Below are 23,738 nucleotides of genomic sequence, written 5' to 3' on the forward strand. Positions count from 1 at the left end.
GGGTGATCCAGCCGTGGATTTGCGCAAAAGACACCAACCCTTATCCACTGCACAATGCTTTTCAGCATGTATGTATGTAAAAAAATGTATATATAGCAGGAAGCATACTTGTCCCTCGTACCGGCTACCATAGTATATGCAAGTCCCATAAGCGCTGAACTGGGGAGATGATTAGCACGTGTCGGGGGACACGAGGGACCGCATCGTATCTGTTGGGGGGAACAAGATTTTTCCCCAAATGACGCAAATGTCCCTAAGGAGCCGCACGACCTCCGACCCTGGACGGCCGAAGTCGGCGTCCGACCTCGGGACGCCCGACCTCAAGACGACCGACCTCGAGACCTCCGATTTGAGAAAAGCCCCGATGTTCGAGGTCTACTCTTGTCAGCCACCTACTACGGCCGTGCACCTCTGAGGTCCGGCCGAAGACCATACCCTGACGCCCCTCTGGCATTTATTGCGCATGGTCGCTGTAACCCTCCGGCTCACTCAACAATTAATGCGGATCTCCGGCTCACTCAACAATTAATGCGGATCTCCGGCTTACTCCACAATTAATGCGGATCTCCGGCTTACTCCACAATAAATGCGGATCTCCGGCTTACTTCACAATTAATGCGCATGGCTCCTGTCACCTACGGACTCTCAGCTCTCCACGGCAAATTAGCCCAGCAGAGTCTAGTCGACTATGATAAGTCTCTGATCTCGGCCATACCTCCGATACCAATGCAATAATTCACCTGGTAGCGTGCTAACTCGGGTTGTACGACGCCCTCACCCCCGACATCGGTGCAATGATTCGCCTGACCGTGCGCCGACCTGAACAACATGCCGAGCCGTACTACGGCCTCGCCCTGTTACATCGCAGGTAAACCGACCCCCGCCTATAAAAGGGAGCCTTGGCCTCTCAGGAGGGGATTGGAAGATTGATGCACTCTACAGACACTATTTATCTCCCTTTTTACACTATTCGCCCCCTCCCTGACTTGAGCGTCGGAGGGCCGGCGCCGGAAAACCCGGCCACCGGTTCGTGTGCAGGCACCCAGACGAAAGACGCCGCCAGCTGACGGATCGCCGCCTCGCCACGAGGACCAGCTACTCCTTCTCCCCGATCACACCAGACAGAGGACGCCGCTCGCCGACGGACCGCCGCCCCGCCGTGAAGAACTCGCCGCTCCCTCTCCTCGACCGAAGATTGCCCCCGGGTCCAATTTCTAGCAACAGTATCGATACACCACCCTGTAATATTTTGACCCTGATGGTGCAGTGGATTCCATATAGCTTCTGAAGGTGTCAACCCCCACCCGAGGTTGGCCTTAGGTCATCAGTACACCATACGTGGAGCCTAAGATGGTGCTTTAGTCTTGCATGGCCAAAATAAAAAGAAAGAGGATTTCCAGTGCACCACCCAAACGATGGCCCGTCACAAGTATCTTAGCATTGGCATGTACTTTTAGCAATTCTGAGCAAGATTTACTGTTTCGGTATCGGGCTTTCTACCAGTGCCACACTAACATAGTATCGATATAGTATAGTATAAATTTTTTTGATATACAAATATCGAATATCGGTATTGTTGCGGGGTTTCACCCCGGCAGCAGCCCACACACCAGCCGAGCAGGGAAAGCATCTGCGTCCCTCCCGAGGTATTGTCCGCTCTGGGATTGCCGCTTCGGGTCTCCGGGAGGTCGCCCAGGGTCTTTGCCCAATGACAGTCCCGAGCCCTAACGGCGCGGGGGTCCGCGGAGGTACTACCCCTACCCTCACGGTTTTGTCCTACAAAAGGGCCCTCGGTAAGGAGAGGTTATTGAGCCTCCCATTTAAGGCACAGACCTTTCCGCTGATTAGCCGATGTGGGACTAAACTGGGAACCCCCTCCCACAACACAGCCCCCCCAGCGGGAAGGTCTGTGCGTGGCCGGGGCCCTTCCTCTAGCGCCAACTCCGGCCACGCACAGACCTTCCCGCTGGGGGGGCTGTGTTGTGGGAGGGGGTTCTCAGTTTAGTCCCACATCGGCTAATCAGCGGAAAGGTCTGTGCCTTAAATGGGGGGCTCAATAACCTTTCCTTACCGAGGGCCCTTTTGTAGGACAAAACCGTGAGGGTAGGGGTAGTACCTCCGCGGACCCCCGCGCCGTTAGGGCTCGGGACTGTCATTGGGCAAAGACCCTGGGCGACCTCCCGGAGACCCGAAGCGGCAATCCCAGAGCGGACAATACCTCGGGAGGGACGCAGATGCTTTCCCTGCTCGGCTGGTGTGTGGGCTGCTGCCGGGGTGAAACCCCGCAACAGTTGGCGCTAGAGGAAGGGCCCCGGCCACGCACAGACCTTCCCACTGGGGGGCTGTGTTGTGGGATGGGGTTCCCAGTTTAGTCCCACATCGGCTAATCAGCGGAAAGGTCTGTGCCTTAAATGGGGGGCTCAATAACCTCTCCTTACCGAGGGCCCTTTTGTAGGACAAAATCGTGAGGGTAGGGGTAGTACCTCCGCGGACCCCCGCGCCGTTAGGGCTCGGGACTGTCATTGGGCAAAGACCCTGGGCGACCTCCCGGAGACCCGAAGCGACAATCCCAGAGCGGACAATACCTCGGGAGGGACGCAGATGCTTTCCCTGCTCGGCTGGTGTGTGGGCTGCTGCCGGGGTGAAACCCCGCAACAACTTTATCTGGGGTTAGCTGCTTCAAGGGTAACTTCCTCAAGTGTTCATGCTACCGTGAAGATGAATATGTTGTGGAAATTTCTTGGAGATTGAGTGCACAACATAAAACACCACAAGATAACATATAAAAAACAAAAATGAGTGAAAGGTGAGAGAATTTTGTTCTTCAGCTTTTAATACTTACTGTTCCAGCAATTGAAGAGCTTTACAAATTGCATCCGCATTCAGATAAAGTCGAAGTTAGTTAATTTGCATCAATTAATACACATGTACTCCACTAGCAGTAAAGAAAATAGCTGAAATCGGTATTGGCTTTTCTAAACATTATATTAGTACTATTAATTCTCAAAAGGATTTTAAGATATCTTACCCAAGCACAAGAATTTTGGTACTAGAACGTCTAATAAGCTTCAAACTATTGAATGAAAATCCTCATTTCATAGATCCAACTAAGATGCATCGTATATTTTTTTTAATGAGTAGTTTATGCTGTAAATAAACTTTCTATGTACTTTTTTATCTTAAATTGTATAATAATAGAATATAATCGCATATTAGCATTTTATTTTATGAATTCACTTTTTTAACATAGTATTAATGTATAAACAATTGCACAATCAAATTATAAGAAAATGAAAATTATCAATTTAAGCCTGATCATTTTATGCATGTGATCAAGATAGTAGTTTAATTACACAAGCATTCAATGTGAGTGCTCAAACTTAATTTAAGGTAAGAAAATTTATTGCCGAATATTAATTTAATTTTACATTGTACGGAGCATAAAGAGCTCTCTAGTCAATGTAACCAAGAAGAGAAAAAACAATATATCAAAAATGCTTTTAGCAACAAATTATTTGTGGCATTTCCTATGTTGCAAAGTTAAAATTTTTTTTTTTTCTGCTTGATTATAGTATAAATGCCGCTACCTTTGGATAAGTATTTTTTTATTAGTAGTATTTTGTTGTAATTACCACTATAAATTTATATTTTATGGCATATAGCTTGAAGTGTTAGGAACTATAATTACTATTATGGCATTTAACTAATATGCTAGTAAATAATATCATTATTTGTGAGATTTTAAAAAATTGCCACTAAAACTTCAATTGTTAACATATCTTCTTAGCATTACTATATATAAATCGCTAATTCAACCGAGCTTGTATTAAAATATTAAGAATAAAAAATTATTTAAGATAAAAATATAAATATAAGAATTCCAATTATTTTTTGCATCAAATATCATTATTGCTTTTTTATTATAGCTTAAATAAAAACAATAATGAAGTATCTATTCTTAGAGAGCTTGTAAGAAAAATTATATATGAATATAAAAAAACAGAGAAATTAATTTTTCAACTTTTTTAACAATAAGGCTTTTAAAATATCACAAAGAATAAAATAAAAGAAATTCATTTTTCATTTTTATGATAAAGAAATGAATTTTTTATAGAAATAATGCTTAATGTATGAAATTTTACAACGTACATCAAATAATTATTTAACGACCTAAACCAAGGAACACTGAATTCTAGATTATATATGGTTTATTTTTGAGAATTTTTTACAACATATCATGGTCTAAAACTGGCATATACAATGGCAGCTAAATATTTGAATAAAAAATACTAGGATTGAAACTTTAAGAGAACTTACATATGCCTCTAAAAAAGAGATTTTTATCTGTATTTTTTTTTGAAAAATGCTGACATTTAATTGCCGACACTATCTTAAAATAGTATATAAAAAAATGCCACAAAATACAGTAAAATGCATTTGCAGGTTTTTTTAAATTTATAAGGCATTTGAAAATGCCACTGCTAACTATTTTTGTTATAGTAAAAATAAGGTCTCTGGCTGCAAATTTTCTTGTTCCCAACCATTGTGTCATATTCTGATTAGGTTTGGCCATGCAGGTCATTTTCAGTTTTAAATGCTATCAGTGAACTTTGATACTTCTAATATCTAGGTTAATCAAGAAAAGATATTCCTAATAGCTAGGAGAATGGTGCCTGATTCAGTGAACTCAGAAACGGCCCATGAAATTATGGTCATGAATTTCAGGGGAATCATATAAGATTCTATATAATATTAAATAGGATGGAAATATAATTGGATACTCGGATACAGAGTAGATAATTGTCTATCTATATTCATAGCTATTTTTTTAATAAATATAGATAAAATATGGATATTAGTTGGATAATTAAATTTGTATCCATATCTATAGATTTGAATATGGAAATGGATTTAAAAGGATATTATACAGTCCACTTCTACCTTTACCATCCCAGCTCAAGCAGCATTGTGACCTAGCTTGAGATCATGCATTCTGGTTTGTTAGGTGAGTGAAGATGGCCATATAAATACGGTATTTTTTTCTGAATATATATAAAGAAGTTCTGGTAACCAAGAGAAAATAGGTGCAACCTTAGATGAACTGGACTAAAAGTATCGCTCAACATAATATGGCACAAGTAAATGATGGATAGTTCTTTTTCCACCGTGTCTATAAAAAGAAAAAGCACAGAGAATAAACAAAGCAAGAAGAAAGTTCATAAGGCACAGTGCTTATGTGATAGGCAAATCACATTGCGCTTAAAGTGATGACCATGCGCATAAAATTGGTCTTATCCAGAAACAGCAGAGCTAAGAATTTCTTAGCTAAGAATTTGTGCTGTGCCATCTGAAGCATTTATTCAAAGTTAAGAATTTGTGCTGTGCCATTCTTAGCTAAGAATTTGTGCTGTGCCATCTGAAGCATTTATTCAAAGTTAAGGGCTCTTTCCCATTTCCATTCGATCTCTTTCGTCCACCTGAAGAAATATCCTTCTTCAAAGAGCAGTTGTGCTGGGAATTAAAAGGTTAGTAAGTATAGAACAAGTTCCAATTGCCTGAATCCTGCTTTCATTATAGAAACTATCATCACCAGATTATATGATGAACAATAATTCATATCATTAGATGATCCTCATATAAACATAAGGAACAAAAAGAAATGACTGTCCTATCAGCATTTCTTGTCTTCTATTATTAAAATTGAAAATTGAACTTCAACATGGAATATCTGATTTGCACTGAACACTTTTAACCACCTGTCCTCAATCTGGTTTCTTATCTATTGAACAGAAGAGAATAGAAATGGAAAAGGAGTTCTATGAAACATTCCTAGATACACCATCTGCACCACTAGCACCAGGTACCCATCCTGTCCTACGAAACAGCATGGTGCCGTTCGCTGACATGCAAAATTGCTGAAGTTTTATATCTGCAGCTATGCAAATCTCCTTTCGATGATAGAATTCCCTTCTCCACAGGTACTAGACCGTATGAGATGTCTGAATAACATTTATATCTAACTTCTTCAGCTTCACCACAGATTCTAAGTGGCCTCTTAGTGTCCATATCTCTCCTAACCTGCAAAATGCATCCATCATCTTATCGATTATTCAGAGAAAAATTGGACCACGAAAATCATTAAGAACTAAAAGGCAGTAATGTTCAAGCAGCAGGTTCGAAGCAAGGCATTGGTAGCAACTGAGCAATTGGTTTATGAACTATTTTTCTACCTGCTAAAAGGATATAAATACCAATACCCATTAAGTGCTGTGACAGTTGACCACTTGTCAGTGATGAGAACCATTGAGTTACATGTAATGAGCCTCTTAGTGCCCATAGTCCCTAGAACTGACAGCAGCCTCATGCATGAAGAGTGAGTACAATGCATCAGACTGCAATGTGTACTTAAGCTGCTTTGCAAGACTGTTCTTTACTCTTTCAAATTCATGAGCCAACGCACCTCTTATTCATATTACAAAGATAGTGAACAAAACCTTGCAATTATGAGATAACAGCAAATTCAGATCACTTCATATATATGCCACTAATGCTAGTGCACTAGAGGTTTTAAAGGAAGTCATGGAACCATTATTTTTATATAATTTAGGAGGTCAGATTAATTAAATAAGAATTCAATGGGTTGTGTGATCTGCTTTTCCAACTCTTTTATTTTTTCCTTTTCAGAATTTGTTCAGAATTTGCTTTGCAAACTTATCATTCAGACACTTCTATAGCCAGAGGTTGCTCCCTTGGAGTCTGAAGGGCTCCACCCCTAATGTCGGATTGACCCAAAATTTCACAAAACCAAGACTTTGAGAGGGAACTTCAAAAGTTCAAATCTCACTAGTTTTATTGTTATACAAACAAATTGATGATAAATATAATCATTGATTTAGATGTTTTTCTTTACGCTTTATTCTCAGGAATACTCAACAATCTAACTTTACACCATCTGCAAGGATTTGGAGAGCCCAGAATAGCTGGTTGAGTTTTGACAAAATTGGTACAATGTGATGGAGAATTACAAAGAAAACAGAGTAAAATTCTATTGGTTCTTGGGGACTTAATGAATTCTTTCATGGAAAATATGGTGAAGATTGTTGATCTCTCATAGCATAAGAAGATTAACTATCTTGTATGAAAAATGCAAAAGTATATGTTTGAAAAATTAATTGTTAATTGACTTTTAAAGCCACATATATTGATGTTTTTGTTTTGTGCATTTGTCTTCATGTTGCCATCTCCTTTACCTGGCTATTTCAGCACGTCTCTTGGCCTGTTCAGCAATCAAAGAAGATTGCCTCCCATTAGTCACAAAATCAGAATATAGAGGCCCTTGTAGATTTTGCTGTGAGAGTGCCCACTTGGCCTCCCTGTCTTCCTTTCCATAATCCCTCTTGGAAGTAAAAGCAGTCTGTCAGACAAAGAATGAGAGATCTAAATAAGTATTTGGTGAGAACCCCTAGAATAAGAAAGCATTTAAATGATACAGAATCAAAATACAACTATGTAGATAGATATCTGATTTACATGGTGTGCAGCGGTAAGGCTACTGTAGCAAACTCTAATTATGGGCTCAAGACTAACAAGATGAGCAGATAACAATTTTCTCACCCAATAGATTCCATCGCATTTAAGTAAATATATAAATTACATGTCTACTGCTAACAGTTGAACACATATCAACGGTTGCAAAGAAGGAGTAAAAGAGATCAAATATAAAGAACTATCTAATGTATAGACCTTTCTATCAAATATCAGATTCCATGCTTCTCCGCTCAGAGCATATCTAACAGTGAATTTGATTATATCAAGCGGAATGTAGAAGATCACACTATAGACCCATATAATGCCAGCCCAACCCCAACCAATACCACGTATTGAAGCAAAGCTGATATGTGCATATACTGCAATCAGGGTGGCCACCTGCAGGCAAAGTCAAATCTAGGTTTAGGCACAGATCAGGCACAAGAAATCTCATGCTGTTGCTCAATAAGAGGTGGTCCCATAAGATAGTAACAATCCAATTTACACATGCATATACCATCATATGAGTGCATGAGTCACAATGAATTACTTGTACATCAAATTTGACTAGTCAGCACTTCACATCAAATTGAAATTATTCATACATGGCTATCAAGTGTTGGTGCACATGGAGCTTATATGCCACATAAGAGAAGCAAAGTAGCAAGCTCATAACCAAAGATTTAAAGGCAGCAAAATATATGAATAAGGAATGCTTCTTTCTATTATATAGACTATGGTTTACCATACCGGTCCAAATAGGGTGGTACGGGGCGTATCATACCCAAACCAGGTGGTGGTGTACTATACCATACCGGTTCGGTATCGGTCCTTGGTATGGGAGGCGTACCAACACTTAGTACGCCGAAAAGACTCCATACCGTATCGTAGTAACACATTACTAATGTGGCACCGGTATGAGGTCTGGTACCAAAACAGCGAACCTTGATATAGACCTTGTATGGTACTGCTGATGTTATTTAGATTTTATCTGACTACTGCATCAGAATTCTTACCAGTTGAGCCACAACAAATGCACACATTAAAAGAGTACCAGGCCTCTCCATAAATGACCAACTCTGACTGCGTGTGACAAATATAAGAGCTTGGCTGATTATGCTAACTTGCAGATAAATGGCAGATGATATCTCTTCACTGTTGCTGCTGAGAGATCTCACTTTGAAGTGACTCTGACCAAAAGTAACAAAATTGTCATTGTTTGTCAGAGCAAAGTTTCCGGTAATTGAAAATTTTTAAGTTAATGACAATAACAAACTGTTTTTTGGGTGGTTTAACAATAAGAAAAATCATATTTGTACCTCAAAGAAACTAGTTTTTTTGATAGCCCAATAAAAAAGAACAGTAACTAATGCAAGATATGTTCCTATAATAATGCCTGTTGCAAATATCTCATTAAGCTTCCAACTATCTGGTCTTGGAGATGGCTTCACACGATCCGTGGAGATAGTCATAATGGTCCCTAATAACAGAAATGTAGCAAGACGTTAAATCAGTCCCTTATCAAGAACTATATGAAAACAGAAGCAGAAAGACCATGAAATCTTTTGTGTGCGCGCGCATGTGCAGGGTTGGAGCCAGAAATTTTATGCAGGCAACAAGATGTTTCTTTATAAGAGATAACATCATTGACATAAATATGCTTTTTTCTATGTTTTTCCTTTACTAATTCAAAAATAACTCAAACTAGTGAAGAAAATCTATTGTTGCATAAATTTTGTAAGTACTATAAATAAATAATTCAAATATATTAGTGCATGTCATAAGTCTAAGTTTTTTAGAAAAATCAAGACATAAATTCTTAACAACCAATGTATTGCAAAGAAAGAGTAAGTTTTTGAATTCATATTTGTAAAAATTACACTAACCCATTCGACCTGCAAGTCCACTATAACAAAAAAGCATAAAATCATGCATCAAATGAAGTAGAAGATATATACTGATAATATTATCTAAAAGGACAAATAACAGTGTAATTTTGTTAGAGAAAATAACAATACAACTCTAACGGTTAGCTCAGCTGGTTGCTACCTTCCTCACTAGGTGAGAGGTCTCAAGTTCAACCATCTCACCTATCATCTAATATATCCGAAGAGAGCAGCTAATCAAACCATCAATATTTACTAAACACAGTTGAGAAAGAGATTAATTTGATTACCCCAAAAGTTACTGTCTCAACTACAAGAAAAGAAACAAAAAATTGCAAAACAGTATGAAAAACAATTTGAAAAGAAAAAACAGATTGGGACAAAATTTTCCTCATCTTTGGCAGTTAACTTTGGAATAATTATAATTGCAAATCGTAGGTCTTATTTGGACTGTTATAAACCCTAAATTTTGTAATATGGGATATTAGATCTCAACCATTTTCTTCCCAGGACTTGCTTGATATAGTAGAAATAAAAAAGGAAAACAGATACCAGTATAGTCCTCTGGCTTTATGATCTATAAATCCATTATACCTGAATCCTATCCTCCCGAAACAGAAAGTATGAGGGAGGACCAACCTTTGAGTTGCAATCAGCCAGTTGCCTGAAGGACTCGAAATAGGATAGTAGAGAGAGAGAGATGGGGTACTGAATATGTTGGGATTCTCCCCTGACATCGAACATTCACAGACAACTCTAGGTAATTGCTATTCCTCAAATAAAGAAATCTTGTAGTTGTCAATACATTGTGGGCAATGGGATATGGGACCCCCTTAAATCATGCAAGAATCACAACAAGAAACAGGAGATCAATCTGACCATTTTTTTTTTTGTGTGTGTGTGTGAGTGTTGGGGGGGGGGGGGGGGTTGCTGTGTGTGATCATGCTTGGCATGCATGTATATTGAATGTATTTATGTACAATTTCTTTCTTTCTTTTGCATTTGGGCATTCTACTTGGATGATGGGCATAAAAAAGAGATCCATGCTTCCATCATGTCAAAAAAAGATATACTAAAACGAAGAAAAGCATAAATATATTTTTCAGGAGTAAAATTCTAACTATGGTATCATGCTATGGATTGTGATAAGAAGTTACCAAGTATTAAAGGAAACAAAAATGAAATGCTAACCTACATATATAAGATATGCTGAGATATTTGTAAAGATAGAAACTGACTTTAAAGAACCGCATCTAATGTCACATGGTCAGGCTGACCAAGCATTCCAATTGCGGATGGTTTTGCAGTATAAGGAGTATCTTCAAGTGTCATGATGGGATTTAAGGTTACATAAATTTTGCAACATACGCTCAAAAAGAAGAAAACTTACCATCATTAAGAATGGCTATTATCAAAACCATAAACGGAGGGAAGTCGTATTCCCAAATCAATGCAAGGAGCACAAAACCAAGCTGCATGGTAAATGAATGCAATATATTAGAATGGTAAGATTGTGGCTCCTGCAGTCACTGGAGAACATAAAATGATTTAGTTCTACGTACCACAATCCGTATGGTAATGGATACAGCATAAATCTGCATTCAGATGGAATAAGCATCATCCAACATATATTTGTTTATAGAAATCTAAATACATATATAGTACTCAACTGTATAATTCTTCATTCTTTGGAATATGGATCGGCTGGTCAAGACAGCACTAATAATGACACTCAAGCCAGGCTCAGTAAGGACGATATCTGCAGCACTCCTTGCAGCATCAGTAGCATCTGACACTGCTATTCCAATGTCTGCTTTTTTTAAAGCAGGTGCATCGTTTACACCATCTCCAGTCATTCCACAAATGTGCTTTCTCTCTTGAAGTATTTTCACAATCTCATACTTGTGCTCTGAAAGTTGATAGTGAGTTAAGAGAGGAACAAAAACCGTAAAGAGAAAAAAGGAGAATGTGCATTCTATCTCAAGTTAGAATATCATATTTAGTTCGTACACTTGTAATGAGGATAGTTAATAGTGCAAGTAATTATTACAATCACAGCAGTATGATCGAATTCTCAGATTACAAAAACAATGTAAAGATACCAGGGAAAACTCCAGCAAAGCCATCTGCCTTTTCAATAAGTTCATGGACAGGAAGTGCTTCATGTTCATCCTTATCGCGACCCAACAATGTTGAAGAAGGATACATGTTTGTCCCCATTCCAAGACGTCGCCCAGTCTCTTTGGCAATGGCTAGCTGATCACCTGTGGAAGCAGAAACAGTTTTCTTCAAGCAATAAACAACAGGGAATAAAAGGCCTATAGGTTCACCAATTTATTAAGACCCATGGAAGCTTGAAAACAAATGCCCTCATTGCATTTAAGTAAGCCCACCTAAAAACTTCCATTCCTACCTCTGTTGATTATTATGTTTTAGTTACGTGGATGCAGAATATGATGAATAACTGATTTACAGTATGGATAATGATTTTTTAAAGGCACCATACACAGTGGTAGAAGCTATTTATGCTCAGATCTAGTAACAAATGAAACTATTGATTTTCCAAATTGACATGAAAATACTCTAAAGGAAGCCTAGCAATCCAAATGCACATAGATTTCAGTTATTGGCAAACGAGAAACCATTGGATGAATAGACATTCAGATGATCTTTAAGGTTTCTGATTTGCTCAAAAAGAACACCTTTGTCAGTCTCACCAAATTCTGCACATACCAGTAATCATCTTCACACAGACACCAAGGTTCAATGCTCTGCGAATGGTCTCAGCACTGTCATGTCTTGGTGGATCAAATAATGGCAGTAAGCCACAGAAAATCCATGGACCTCCTAGGCTCTCTTTTGTTTTCTCAGGAATTACCTGAATTTTTTTATCAAACATCAGGTTAAGCATTACTATACAAGACAAAAAGCTGGCATTATGTAAATGAACAGTTTGAAACAATGAAAAGGTTCTTGATTAATGATTGCCAGTCCCACTTCTGCTATCTAAACAGGATTCATCACAACTCTTTAGAGAAATGTACAGCTCATAAATTATTCATTGTTCATCCTTTCAAATCTATTCATATAAGTGAGTGTCACCTGATAAGCAACCCCAAGGGAACGGAGTCCCCTTTCAGCAAATTTGTCAATAATCGCATGCACTTTTCCAGCAATTTCAGTTTTGTTGTGGCAGATATTTAGAATCTGAAGAAAAAAATCAGCAAATCTTGTGTGTGAGAGAGAGACAGAAAGTGAGCATATGCACTGAATATTTACCATACATCCATGACTAGCAAGAAATATTCAAAAGAAATCAATTTTTCATTGAATTTCTTATCAAGATTCAGTTCAAAGAAAAACTGGATTACATCATAGAATCTTTATCATTCTAATATGTGGTACCTGCTCTGGAGCTCCTTTGCTAGCCCGATACCAGTTTCCATCAGAATCAATGTATGTAATTGCCGTCCTCTTCTCCACTGGATTGAAGGGAAGAAAATGCACTTCTGTGATGTTTGCACGTGCCTGAAAGGAAAAGTAAGTATTTATGTCATCTGCATGAACAGAAAATTTAAGTACAAAAGAAACAATACATAGTTCAACATTAATTTGTTTTTAACCTCGTTAGGATCAGCAAGCATGTTAATAATGGCTGCATCAATTGCATCTTGGTTGTCAAGCCTTGAGGCTCTAGCAGCAAGCAAGACAATCATGTCTTTGTCCATGTCTCTATTAAAAACCTACAGGATCAGGATTATACATGAAGGTATGGAAGAATAATGAAAAGAACCAACCCATCTTGGGCACCTTGTCAAGAAGCACATTATTTTTAGTGAACAGGAAAAGGAGACAAAATTGGACATACATCTATTATGAATTCCAAAAAACACTAGGCAAGGAGCTAAATCATGTAAACTGTGTAGAAGATAAATTGGAGGGGAAAAAACTCAATTGAAACGATATTTTTTTCACTATTTCTAATTGTAAATAACAAAGATGCCTTTCTCCCCAGATTTCTACCTCAATGAGATTTTTATCAACAGTGAGGTGATTCAGAGTGAGTGTTCCTGTTTTATCACTGCAGAGAACATCCATTCCAGCCATTTCTTCAATCGCTGTCATTCGCTTAGTAATTGCACCCTGTAGATATACACCAATGTAAGAGTGCCAAAGAAAATTTCAGTTTTTTTCTGACTATATACCTGTTGAGAAAGGCGGTGAGAACCAATTGCAAGAGTGACAGATAATACAGTAGGCATAGCTATGGGAATGCCCCCTATTAAAAGAACGAGGAGGTTGTTGATTCCATCTCTGTATGAGCGATCCTGGATTGGGAACATGACTATGATTTCAAGAACCATTCCGACAGCTATCGAGCATATACAAAAGTTGCCAATGGAAGTAAGAACCTGAAGAAAATAGAATCGACCATTATACTGTAATTTAAACACATGAATGCATCTAACATATTATTACTAACAAGGCACACAAGAACTTTAGCAGCTGCTTCCCTAAAAGCTCTATGAGATGATATCTGAATGCTCTAAAAAAATTTCCTTGAATTAAGTCTAAGCCAACAAAGCCCTATCCCATGGGCAATTTATGGGATTATATATTATTTTACACCTACGACTCAATATCTCTCCAACAGATGTCCTAACATCGTGGAGACAAATAAGTGAAGATCGGGCCTCCTCATGTGAAGAAGATGGAGTGAGTGAATCACTTCTGAAAAGGATGTCCTACCATGGTAAGAAAACCAGTTATGATTTGCCAAACAAAATGAATGAGGATAAAGTTTGAAAATTTCTTGAATACTTTATGAATTTTTTGGAAGAATCTTTGGCAGCAAAATGCTTCTGTAGCCTAGGCATGATTACAAGTGGATATATGGACCAATGTTGAACATTGGGCTTTTCTCAAGGTAAGCTTTTTTCTCATAGCTTGTTTCATAGGTTTGTTTAAAAAAAAAAAAATGCTCTTGCAGACAGAAGCAAGGCAGGGATATCTTACTGACTAAATCAGTTACTTCTATTTCTCATATTTCTTACCTTTTGAAAATGCCCAACAGATTCAGTAGAATCAACCAAATGTGCTGCTTTCCCGAAGAAAGAGTGAACGCCAGTTGCAATAACAATAGCTTCAATCTCTCCATGCTTGCATGTTGAACCAGAGAATACTACATCACCTGTCTTTTTAGTGACTGGAAGAGACTCACCAGTGAGAGCTGACTGCATCGTCATGACAGTAACAATTGATTATTTTATATTAAGAGTTAAGACATACATTTTGTAATAAATTATTCAGAATTTTGATAGTATCATAGTAGTCCGCATATCTATCAGATACAGGAAAACAAAACCAAAAAATGAGAACAAAAATGACATTGTTTATATTATTCTCATATTTCATATCCTAATATGCAAATTAGTTATTAAGTGGTGACATAATCAGGCTTTAAAATAACCATCAGATTTCTAAAAGTTTAGAACATACTAAGAAAAAAAAAATGAAACAATCAATAATTTACAAAACTTTTACCTGGTCAACTTTCAGGGGATCTCCCTCAAGCAGACGAGCATCTGCTGGGATAATATCACCCAGCTTAATGCTGATGATATCTCCTGGTACCAGAATGGAAGCATCCTGTTCTTGCCACCGTCCCTCCCTGAGAACCTGCAAGCAGATATGCCTGATTAGGCATTATCCTTATGAAAAAGCAATGTGAAATTTTCAATTTGAAAAACATAAAAAGAACAGGTCAGAACATGGATAACAAGGAAGGAAAACTTTCTTGATGGCAACTGGCAAGTCTACAAATAAACTGTGAACAATACCACCATACAAATGGGAGAAACTAAATAATTTAAAGATTCTAGCACATTCAAGTAAAAAAAACCAATTCACAGAAGGGTCCTTGGAATTGTTTACTACTATAGCCATCATGGTGAAAGATGCTTCCAGGCACAAAGGGCACAATAAATGGAATAATGTCTTCTCAGTCATGATGTGTAATCTGGTCATTAAACTACTTATTCAATTTGATTGTGTGTATATGTGTGTGTGAGTGTGTATGCTTATATTATATGTCTATGTACATGCATATTTATACATTTATGCATATGCATGGATGTTAACTTTTTTTCTTTTTTTTGGTGCAACTATGTTAGCTTTTTCCAAATGCACTTTGCTTTGGTCATTAAGCAAATAGGGTTCATGAGCTTAAGGCATGGTCTGTACTCTGTACTCTGTACGTTTTACCATCATAAAAAAGCTAACTGTTAGTAAAACATCCAGATACTCACCTTTGTTTTGGGAGCAAGGCGAGCCATGAGTGCAGCTGCAGCATTTCCAGCATTGTTTTCTTCAATAAAACTAATCGTTGAATTAAGAATCAGCAGGCAAATGATTCCCACAAAATCTTGCCAATCAGGACCCTGGCCCTAATTATCAGATAGGATAAAATTAAAATTGAGACAGGAGCAATCGTGAACTGGTAATATCATATACATGTTAACACCTATTAGAATGTTTGCAACAATATATGCAGCAATAGTCCAGCCCTTCCTCAAAGTGAAAGGAAAAGCATAAAAAAAAAGGAAGAAGAATTCAAGGTCCTGAGAAAACTCACTCCACCATTAGCAAGTACAATTGCCATCACTGCTGCAGCTTCCATAACCCATGACAAGGGGTTCCACATAAAACTAAGGAATTTCAAAAATTTGTTCTCCTGAATGAAAACAGATACAGAATATAAACAACAGCTGGAAATCATCAAGTTCTATAATTTCGAAATCATCATACATTTTTCCGTGGCTGTAGAACAGATTCTAAGCAGTTTATGAATTTTTGTTTCCTTTTCCACAAGAAAAGAGAAATGATAAACATATTCACAAGGTTCAAAAATGATGATATTTACAGGCTTCTCCTCCAGTTTGTTTGGGCCAAAAAGCATTAGGCGTGCTTCGGCATCTGTTGATGAAAGTCCACCTCGAGATGTTCTTAGTTGTTCAAAGACTTCTTCCAAGGGCATGCGTTCCTAATGTCCAGCTCAAGCACAGAGTTAGTACATAATGAATTAGTTTTCTTCGTATAATTTTTCCTATTTAACTTTCTACATCCCTTACCAAATCAATTTCATCTCGATTGAACGTTTCAGGAGCAAGCAAAGGTTTGTTCAGATCATCCATGGTTGAAGAAGACCCGAACTGTCTGAGAACCAAGTATCTTTCACAGTCATTGAGCGAACATCTTAAGAATTACATGTCCAATTATACATAGTATAAGCCGCATCAGAAAAACTCAAATTTACATGTATGAAACAATTGCTACCAGCTTAAGGTGCTTATGTTGTAGCAGCACAAGATAACTCAACCAACCAATTGCCATAAAAATAAAAAGACAAGAATTTGAAACTTTATTTGGATCTAATACTCCAAATAAAATGCATAAGATTTATGAATGCATTCCCCAGCTTACTGTTAAGAAGACCAAAAAGATCCTAGAAAGAACTAAGGAGGACTGTGATTTGCATGTGTTGCCGAGTAAAGAGGAGGCATGGAGAACAAGCGATGGAAGTATGGTATGCCGTATCGGCCTGAACCGGATGGTATGGGACGTTCCGTACCGTATCGGTTTGGTACCGGTATCCGGTACGGATGGCGTTCCGACACTCGGTAGGCCAAAAAAATCCATACCATACCATACCGACACTGTGCTAGTGTGGCAGTGGTACGGTTCAGTATCAAGATGACGAACCTTGGATGGAAGTCCAGAAAAAGGGTAGCATTCACATAACAGATATTAGGACGAGAAATTTCACCAACATGATTGAGGGGGGATCATTTTGCACCTTAATTTCCTGCTTAACCTTTCACCTAGCACCATAGTTCTTTACAAGACCGCAGTCAAAAAGTCCTAACCTCTTCCCAAGCTCCTTCTGAGCAATAGTTTTGCATTTCGGGTTCCTATATGGCTCCATACATGAGAGAGAATTTCAAAGAACTCAATATCCAACTAAATGTGGGTATTCTTAAATGTTTAGGGGGTCACTAAACCCTTAGGAATCATAATGGACTTCTGGACTACATTTAAGACTCAAAGCAAATAGAAGGGAAACCAAAAACCAACAATCTGCGATTAAGGTGGTTATATGATTTTCAGGCCATCTGAAGCAAGCTAAGTTGCATTAGCTGGACTCTGACACTGTTGCTAAGTCTAACTTTGATTTGGATTTAGCTGTTGATGGAATGGTAATGTTTACCGAATCTGACTTAGGAAATCTAGCATCAGACTCAATGGATGCTAAACAATGTTAGAAAAAAATGCATAATTTCTTACCATTTGCTGATATATGAATACCTATCTTGGATCATTCTGCCTCTGAAATTGGTGTTAGATGACCCCTTCTGCTCCAATTCACATCTAGTGGTCTCCAATTATGGTGCATTGATGGATTGAGGCCTGGACTTGCATGATAAACTGGTTTATGGCCACGTGCTACATTACTTTTTCTCTTATAATTGCATATTTAGATCACGGAAGAAGTATGTCGGGATAATATCATTCAAAGGCATCAGAAATTTTTAAGATACTCAAAGATACTCCCATCTTTGGTCTTGGCAAAGCTTGTGCAATCTTCCGCAGATGAGTTTGGAATTGTTCATTGTGGTTAGAAAACATTAAAGTCATTGGTCCATGACAAGAAATACACTAGTGAGATGTTGATGAGAAGATAATAAATGAGAGACAATATAAATGAGTTAGACAAAAAGGATAAAGAGGGTCAAATTTAGTGGACTCTACTTTTTCTGTCATTTTTTTGTAATGCAACAGTCAAATAAGTCTTAAATAAAAGTCAAATGGTTTCTTATGCACTGACAGTATATTATATCAGAAGATCTGGTTCGTCGAGGTAAAACGCGCCAGCAAGCATATGCAGGCAGAGCTCATCTACAACTATCAATATGCAAGGCAGCATGTTAGATCTTTTTCCAAGATCCATGGGCTGTCCAACCAGCATCTTCCTCATCCTTCTAACTGCTGTAACAGATTGTTCTATAACAAGTGCCTTCAGGATTTATTTTCCTAGTCAAAATAGCAATTTTTGATTCTTGAGTTTGAGAATCTTTAGAAGTCATAGATAGGCCTATTTTAAATAACCATATCCACATTCATGACTATTGAGCCTTCTTCCAGCTGTCCGGGTTCACTTTGTGCCTCAAATTTGTCAATAATTAGAGGGTAACCTACTATATACTACTTCTCCAAATTGTTGCTCATAACTTCCAGCTATATTGCCTTAGATCTCCCATTTTGTTTGCTAACCTTTTTCATGAAATTCAAGCAACCCCATACCCCATACAATTTCATTTGATATCCCAGTAACTTCTCCTTATCTCATGCAACTCATATACCTATTATAATTCATTAGTTCTTCAGCCCATCCTCTCTACTCTTAGCAGACATGCATCCTCATGTTTACATCCCTGCCACATTACTTTTTTGTCGAATAGATATTTTTTATCTATCATTCTGATGAAAAAAAAACGATATTGCAAGCCTTATCTTCTGAACTTTTAGCTTAAAAAATCAGCGCATTTGTCAACCACATGACACCCTAGAACCACTTCAACTCATCTATGCAACCTGATTCAATTCGACTTGACTTTATCAATCTCTCCATTATTTTACATGATAGATCCAAGATAACAATATCAGATGTTGTTCTCTTTTGCCCCTCAATTTCATCTGGAATCTCATTCATATTTTCTGCTGTGCACTTTGTTTTCATTACACTGAATATGGATTTTTATGCTTCAGGAACTTCCTCAATAATTCTATTATTATGAGAGGCTGAAAAAAAGTTAAGCTTTAGTCATGTATATTTCATATAGATACAGTTTGCTCAGGAAAGTTGTTTTGGCATGATAGATTAAAGTCGGTCTGTTCTACGATTGTCCATAATTGTCACTGGGTCGCTATATGTAATTTTAGGCTGCTTTAAGCCCCCGAATCTGGTCATTCTATTCAAACAAGCATAAAATCAAACAAACGAAACCAGCATAATCAAAAAAGAAAAGAAAAGAAAAGAAAAATCTTAGTTTTCCATGACAAAACAATACACAGCAAGCAATTCTCAATATGATTATAACTAAAACAAGCATCCCGATTTATAGACGAACTTACCAGTCAAAAGGCGAAGACCCCCCAAGCAAACCTTAACGGTACTGTCCCCCTTTCCTCTTCCTCTGTTTCTTCGATATCGTGAAGGGGGATCTATGATTTCTCCAAAAAAATGGCAGGAGAAGAGGTGGAAGTTTGCGTTCTTTTAAATGGGAAGCTGGAGACGATGGAGTCGGCATTTGACCGTTGGGTGGAGCGTTCGACCCAGTTCCCGCCATTCTATATCTCTCTCGGTTTCGTTCGCTCTTTGCTCCAACGGCTATTCAAGGCCTGGCTTTCAAACCTAACCTTCTCCGCTGAGTTGCGTTGCGTCCCAAGTCGCCTTGTAGGCTTGACTCTTCTTCTTCTTTTAATCGCCACTGCCTCTTAAATTTATCTGGGTTTTGCAAGGGAGAAAACCGCGGAATAGAGGAACTAGAAGGTAATTTTGCAGATTAAATCTGACATAAGGTTGTCGTGCTCAAATTTTTTTTTTTGAAAAAATAATATCTTTTAAAGAAAACGGACAATTTTAAAAAAATTATTTGGCAATGTATCTTGTTTTTGTTTTCTGAAAATTCTAAAAATCACCTGCCAAATCACCGTCCAGTTCATTAGTCCAACGTGACTATTGATGATTGTTCGAGTAGCTGATGGAGCTGATTGATACAACTACCCTGTGCCGCACGTATCAACGAACAACCTGTGGCTCCTCTTATACGCCTCTTAAAGGCTCAAGCACGTGCTAACCTCCTCTTATAATCTTATTCGCCTCTTAGAAAGGCTCAAGCACGTGCTAACAGCTTGGGTTTTATCTCTTTTTAGCGTGAGGACGCTCGGAAAGCTTGGCCTTTACAAGTGCTGGGCAGCTGGCATGCATGCGTTTAGGGGATTGCAATGTTCTTTTGAAGCCAACAAAACTAGTCCGAAATTTTATTTAAACAAAGCTAGCCAAAATATAGCTAAAAGATATTATTTAAATTTTTTATCATGTACAAATATTCAAGATCTATCTGACAAATAATCAATATAAAACTAAATAGACATCCGATCCTGTGGCTACAGTGTTCTCTAGTTTATATAGATTATTGGCCGAATTCACTCTGATACTATTTGTTACATTCTAAGACTCCATCCAAAAAAACTAGCTGAAATATATTATTTAAGTTTGTTGATTCTATATAACTATTTAAGATCTGTCCAACAAATAATTAATATGGAACTAAATACATGCTAATATGGATCTTTATAATATCATACTTCAACGCGCTGGCCTACGATAATATGATTCTCTCCATTTTAATTGCATAGGTCCAATTCACAACCTTGTCGCCTCTGCTGCTTTTCTTTCTGTCCATTCGAAGCTCGCTGCGTTTTATTTTGCTTGACTTTCATATTATCACGAGCTTATTAAAACAACAAGAGGTTGTTGACCGGTTGATAGCTACCTTTTTGCTGACATTTTTCTTCAAGAGCCAAATACAGGTAATAGGTGTTGACTTCAATGAAATTAGAGAGAGAGATTTTTTTCTCTGAGAAAACAGTATATTACTTTCACTAATTAATTCTCACACTGCAAGACTTTTCAGCTCTCTTGCATATTTGAAAGATTTCTTTGCACATCCAAGGATGCATTCACTTGTGCATAACATTATACTAGCACCCTTTACTATGCATTTGCTAGATTATATCAACTGCTCTCTACGTAGCCATGTGGAAGCATTCCGAACAACATGCTTCAATATCAATGCAATTAGAGATATTAAGTAAACAAAGAAGACAGAGAGAGAGAGAGAGAGAGAGAGAGAGAAGCCAACCCTAGGTTAGGGATGCAACATAAGTGATTACGTAGAGAAAACGATGTCGATCAACACAAATTACTAGATATTTTTACACACTCAGCTTAGCCAGTGCTCATCCCAAGTTGTACATAATTGCAATCTAATGAGCTATATAGAAGATTGAGCTGAAATCAGACCGGGCCGAGCAAACAAAAGAAAGAAGAATGCTCTGTTTTCCTTTTCATCTCCGCATAGACAATGCCATCATCTTCTCAAGCAATCGATTTATAATCAACACAAGAGTTAAGCAACACTTGGCTGAAACGATGGCAAATTAGTGCAGTAATTGTTGCTTAGAAAACTTTCAACTTAGATGTTAGAGCATTTACATGATACTATAAACAGTTGTATAAAACACTGTTATGGCTTTGTAACTGTAGTTTAAAACTCTATACATGGATAACTTAAAAATAATTATTTAGTTCTCTTTTTAAAAAAAAGTACTACAAAAATCACACAAAATATAAGAAAAAAAGGTGAAAAGCCCAAAACAATAATAGAAAAGAGAGAAATAACGTAATATGATTCCGTTTTGTCCATCTTATCTAAACCCTGGCATAACTGACATTCGTCATCAAGAACAAATATAATGATGAGCATTCTATGAAAAATTGTGATAGCGAGTACCCAGAAATGCAATTCCAAATAAATCACAGGTTGATAGGATCACTAGCTCACATCAAATACGCACATATCATATGCCAAATAATCTTCAAAACTCAGAATTCACAAAAACATTGTATCGGTCGTTATGGTCATATTCATCCAACATCTTTCTACTTGGATTATCATGCACACTTTTCACCAAACACAATCACAGTCGCTTTTAAATCAATCGCAAGCACCGTATACTGACAAACCGCATCGTAGAAAAGGAAACATCAGTTCACCAGTCATTTAATCATTTGATAGAATCATAACCACAGAAGCAGTTTTGGTGCTTGTTGCTGGAAATTGGATCCGGGGACGACCGTCGGCAGAGAAGGAGGAGCTCCGGCGAACACTGGGGGGCGGCGATCCGTCGGCGAGCGGCGTCCTCCATGAGGGGCCTGCAAAAGAAAACCGGTGGCCGGAGTTTCTGGCGCCGGCCCTCCGATGCTTAAGTCAAAGAGGGAGCTTAATTTTTTCAAGTAGGAGAGAGGAAGGAAGGAGATATCTTCTGCTGGGCTTTTTCTGAGTCCAACCCCCCACTGAGGAGGAGGGGTTCCTTTTTATAGGGGGGTCGGATTACTTGTGATGTGATGGGGCGAGGTTGCCGTACGACTCAGCACATCGCTTGAGTTGGCGCGCGACCAGGTGAATTAATGCCTTGACGTCGGAGGCAAGGCCGGGATCAGAGAGTTATCACGGCTGACCGAACGCTGCCGAGTTGTTTTGCCGTGGAGGACCGAAGATCCGTAGATGATAGGAGCCACGCGCATTAATTATTGAGTGAGCCGGAGATATGCATTAATTGTTGAGTAAGTCGGAGATATACATTAATTGTTGAGTAAGTCGGAGGTTTGCAGAGATCATGCGCATTAAATGCTGGAGGCAGTGGCAGGGTATGGCCCCTGACTGGACTTCGGAAGGGTGCAACCGCGGTAGGTGGGCGGCGAGGTTGGATTTCCGAGGTCAAGAGCCCTGAAGCTAGACGCTTGGTGGGGCGCCAGGTCGGGCGTATTAATTGTGGAGCAAGCCACCTAAGGCGTGATCCTGCGTCGGTCCGTAGGGGAAAGTACCCATAGTGGACAGTTGGTGGAGTCCGATTCCCGAGGTCGGGCGTTCTTAGGTCGGGCATCAAGTTCGGCCGCCCGCGGTCGGCCGTCATCCGGTCCCGTGCCGGCAAGGTTCTCATGTACTCGGGGGAACTTGCATTCCCTCAACAGTGCTCAAGCAAGCAAGACGTGGACCCAGAATTAACCAGATTCCAGAAGTCTTCAACCATGCTTGTAGACAGGGCCAAGACGTGGACCCAGAATTAACCAGATTCCAGAAGTCTTCAACCATGCTTGTAGACAGGGCCAACCCAAAGGCCGGGCTACGGGATAGGCTCGAAAAATTTTGAGCTGGATTTGGATTTAATTATAAAGCCTATTTTATTTGGCCGGCTCGAGCCCGAGCCTGAAGTTAGACACGGACCCAGCCCGGTTCAATCATTTAAGCTTATTCTAAAATGGACATATTCAATACTCCAAATCTCCAATAGGTTTGCTGGGCTAGTAGGCTAGCACGCTCAGAGTACGTTTGATTAGTTGGCTGCTTTATTTATTTTGTATTAGCTTTAATTTGGCAGTTGAATATTTAATTATAACTAATTTATTTTGGATGGCGGTAT

At 38.6% G+C, this 23,738-nt stretch overlaps 1 protein-coding gene across 1 annotated transcript; it reads right to left on the reverse strand.

Annotated features, from left to right (window-relative positions):
* Nucleotides 1-5,599: 5,599 nt before the first annotated feature.
* On the reverse strand, nucleotides 5,600-19,793 carry LOC103702690 (ATPase 10, plasma membrane-type-like). The gene is made up of 22 exons (XM_008785230.4): nucleotides 19,605-19,793; nucleotides 16,544-16,628; nucleotides 16,336-16,455; nucleotides 16,048-16,146; nucleotides 15,722-15,859; nucleotides 14,958-15,092; nucleotides 14,468-14,647; nucleotides 13,619-13,825; nucleotides 13,437-13,556; nucleotides 13,037-13,156; nucleotides 12,819-12,941; nucleotides 12,516-12,620; nucleotides 12,147-12,291; nucleotides 11,516-11,677; nucleotides 11,084-11,322; nucleotides 10,976-11,008; nucleotides 10,804-10,885; nucleotides 8,847-9,007; nucleotides 8,544-8,717; nucleotides 7,744-7,926; nucleotides 7,251-7,414; nucleotides 5,600-6,078 (listed from the first exon to the last, which is right to left on the reverse strand). Exons 2-22 carry the CDS (start codon nucleotides 16,604-16,606, stop codon nucleotides 5,982-5,984), a joined length of 2,850 nt encoding a protein of 949 aa, XP_008783452.1. The 5' UTR covers nucleotides 16,607-16,628; nucleotides 19,605-19,793; the 3' UTR covers nucleotides 5,600-5,981.
* Between the last annotated feature and the right edge of the window lie 3,945 nt (nucleotides 19,794-23,738).

Source organism: Phoenix dactylifera, chromosome 6 (assembly GCF_009389715.1).
Source record: "Phoenix dactylifera cultivar Barhee BC4 chromosome 6, palm_55x_up_171113_PBpolish2nd_filt_p, whole genome shotgun sequence".
NCBI classification, from domain to species: Eukaryota; Viridiplantae; Streptophyta; class Magnoliopsida; order Arecales; family Arecaceae; genus Phoenix; species Phoenix dactylifera.

Coding starts and splice junctions, on each gene's coding strand:
- LOC103702690 (XM_008785230.4), bottom strand. CDS start 16,606: ATGGATGATCTGAACAAACCTTTGCTTGCTCCTGAAACGTTCAATCGA. Junction 8,718..8,846: donor AAAAAACTAGTTTCTTTGAG/GTACAAATATGA, acceptor ACTTTTGGTCAG/AGTCACTTCAAAGTGAGATC. Junction 7,415..7,743: donor ATCTGATATTTGATAGAAAG/GTCTATACATTA, acceptor TTTGTCTGACAG/ACTGCTTTTACTTCCAAGAG.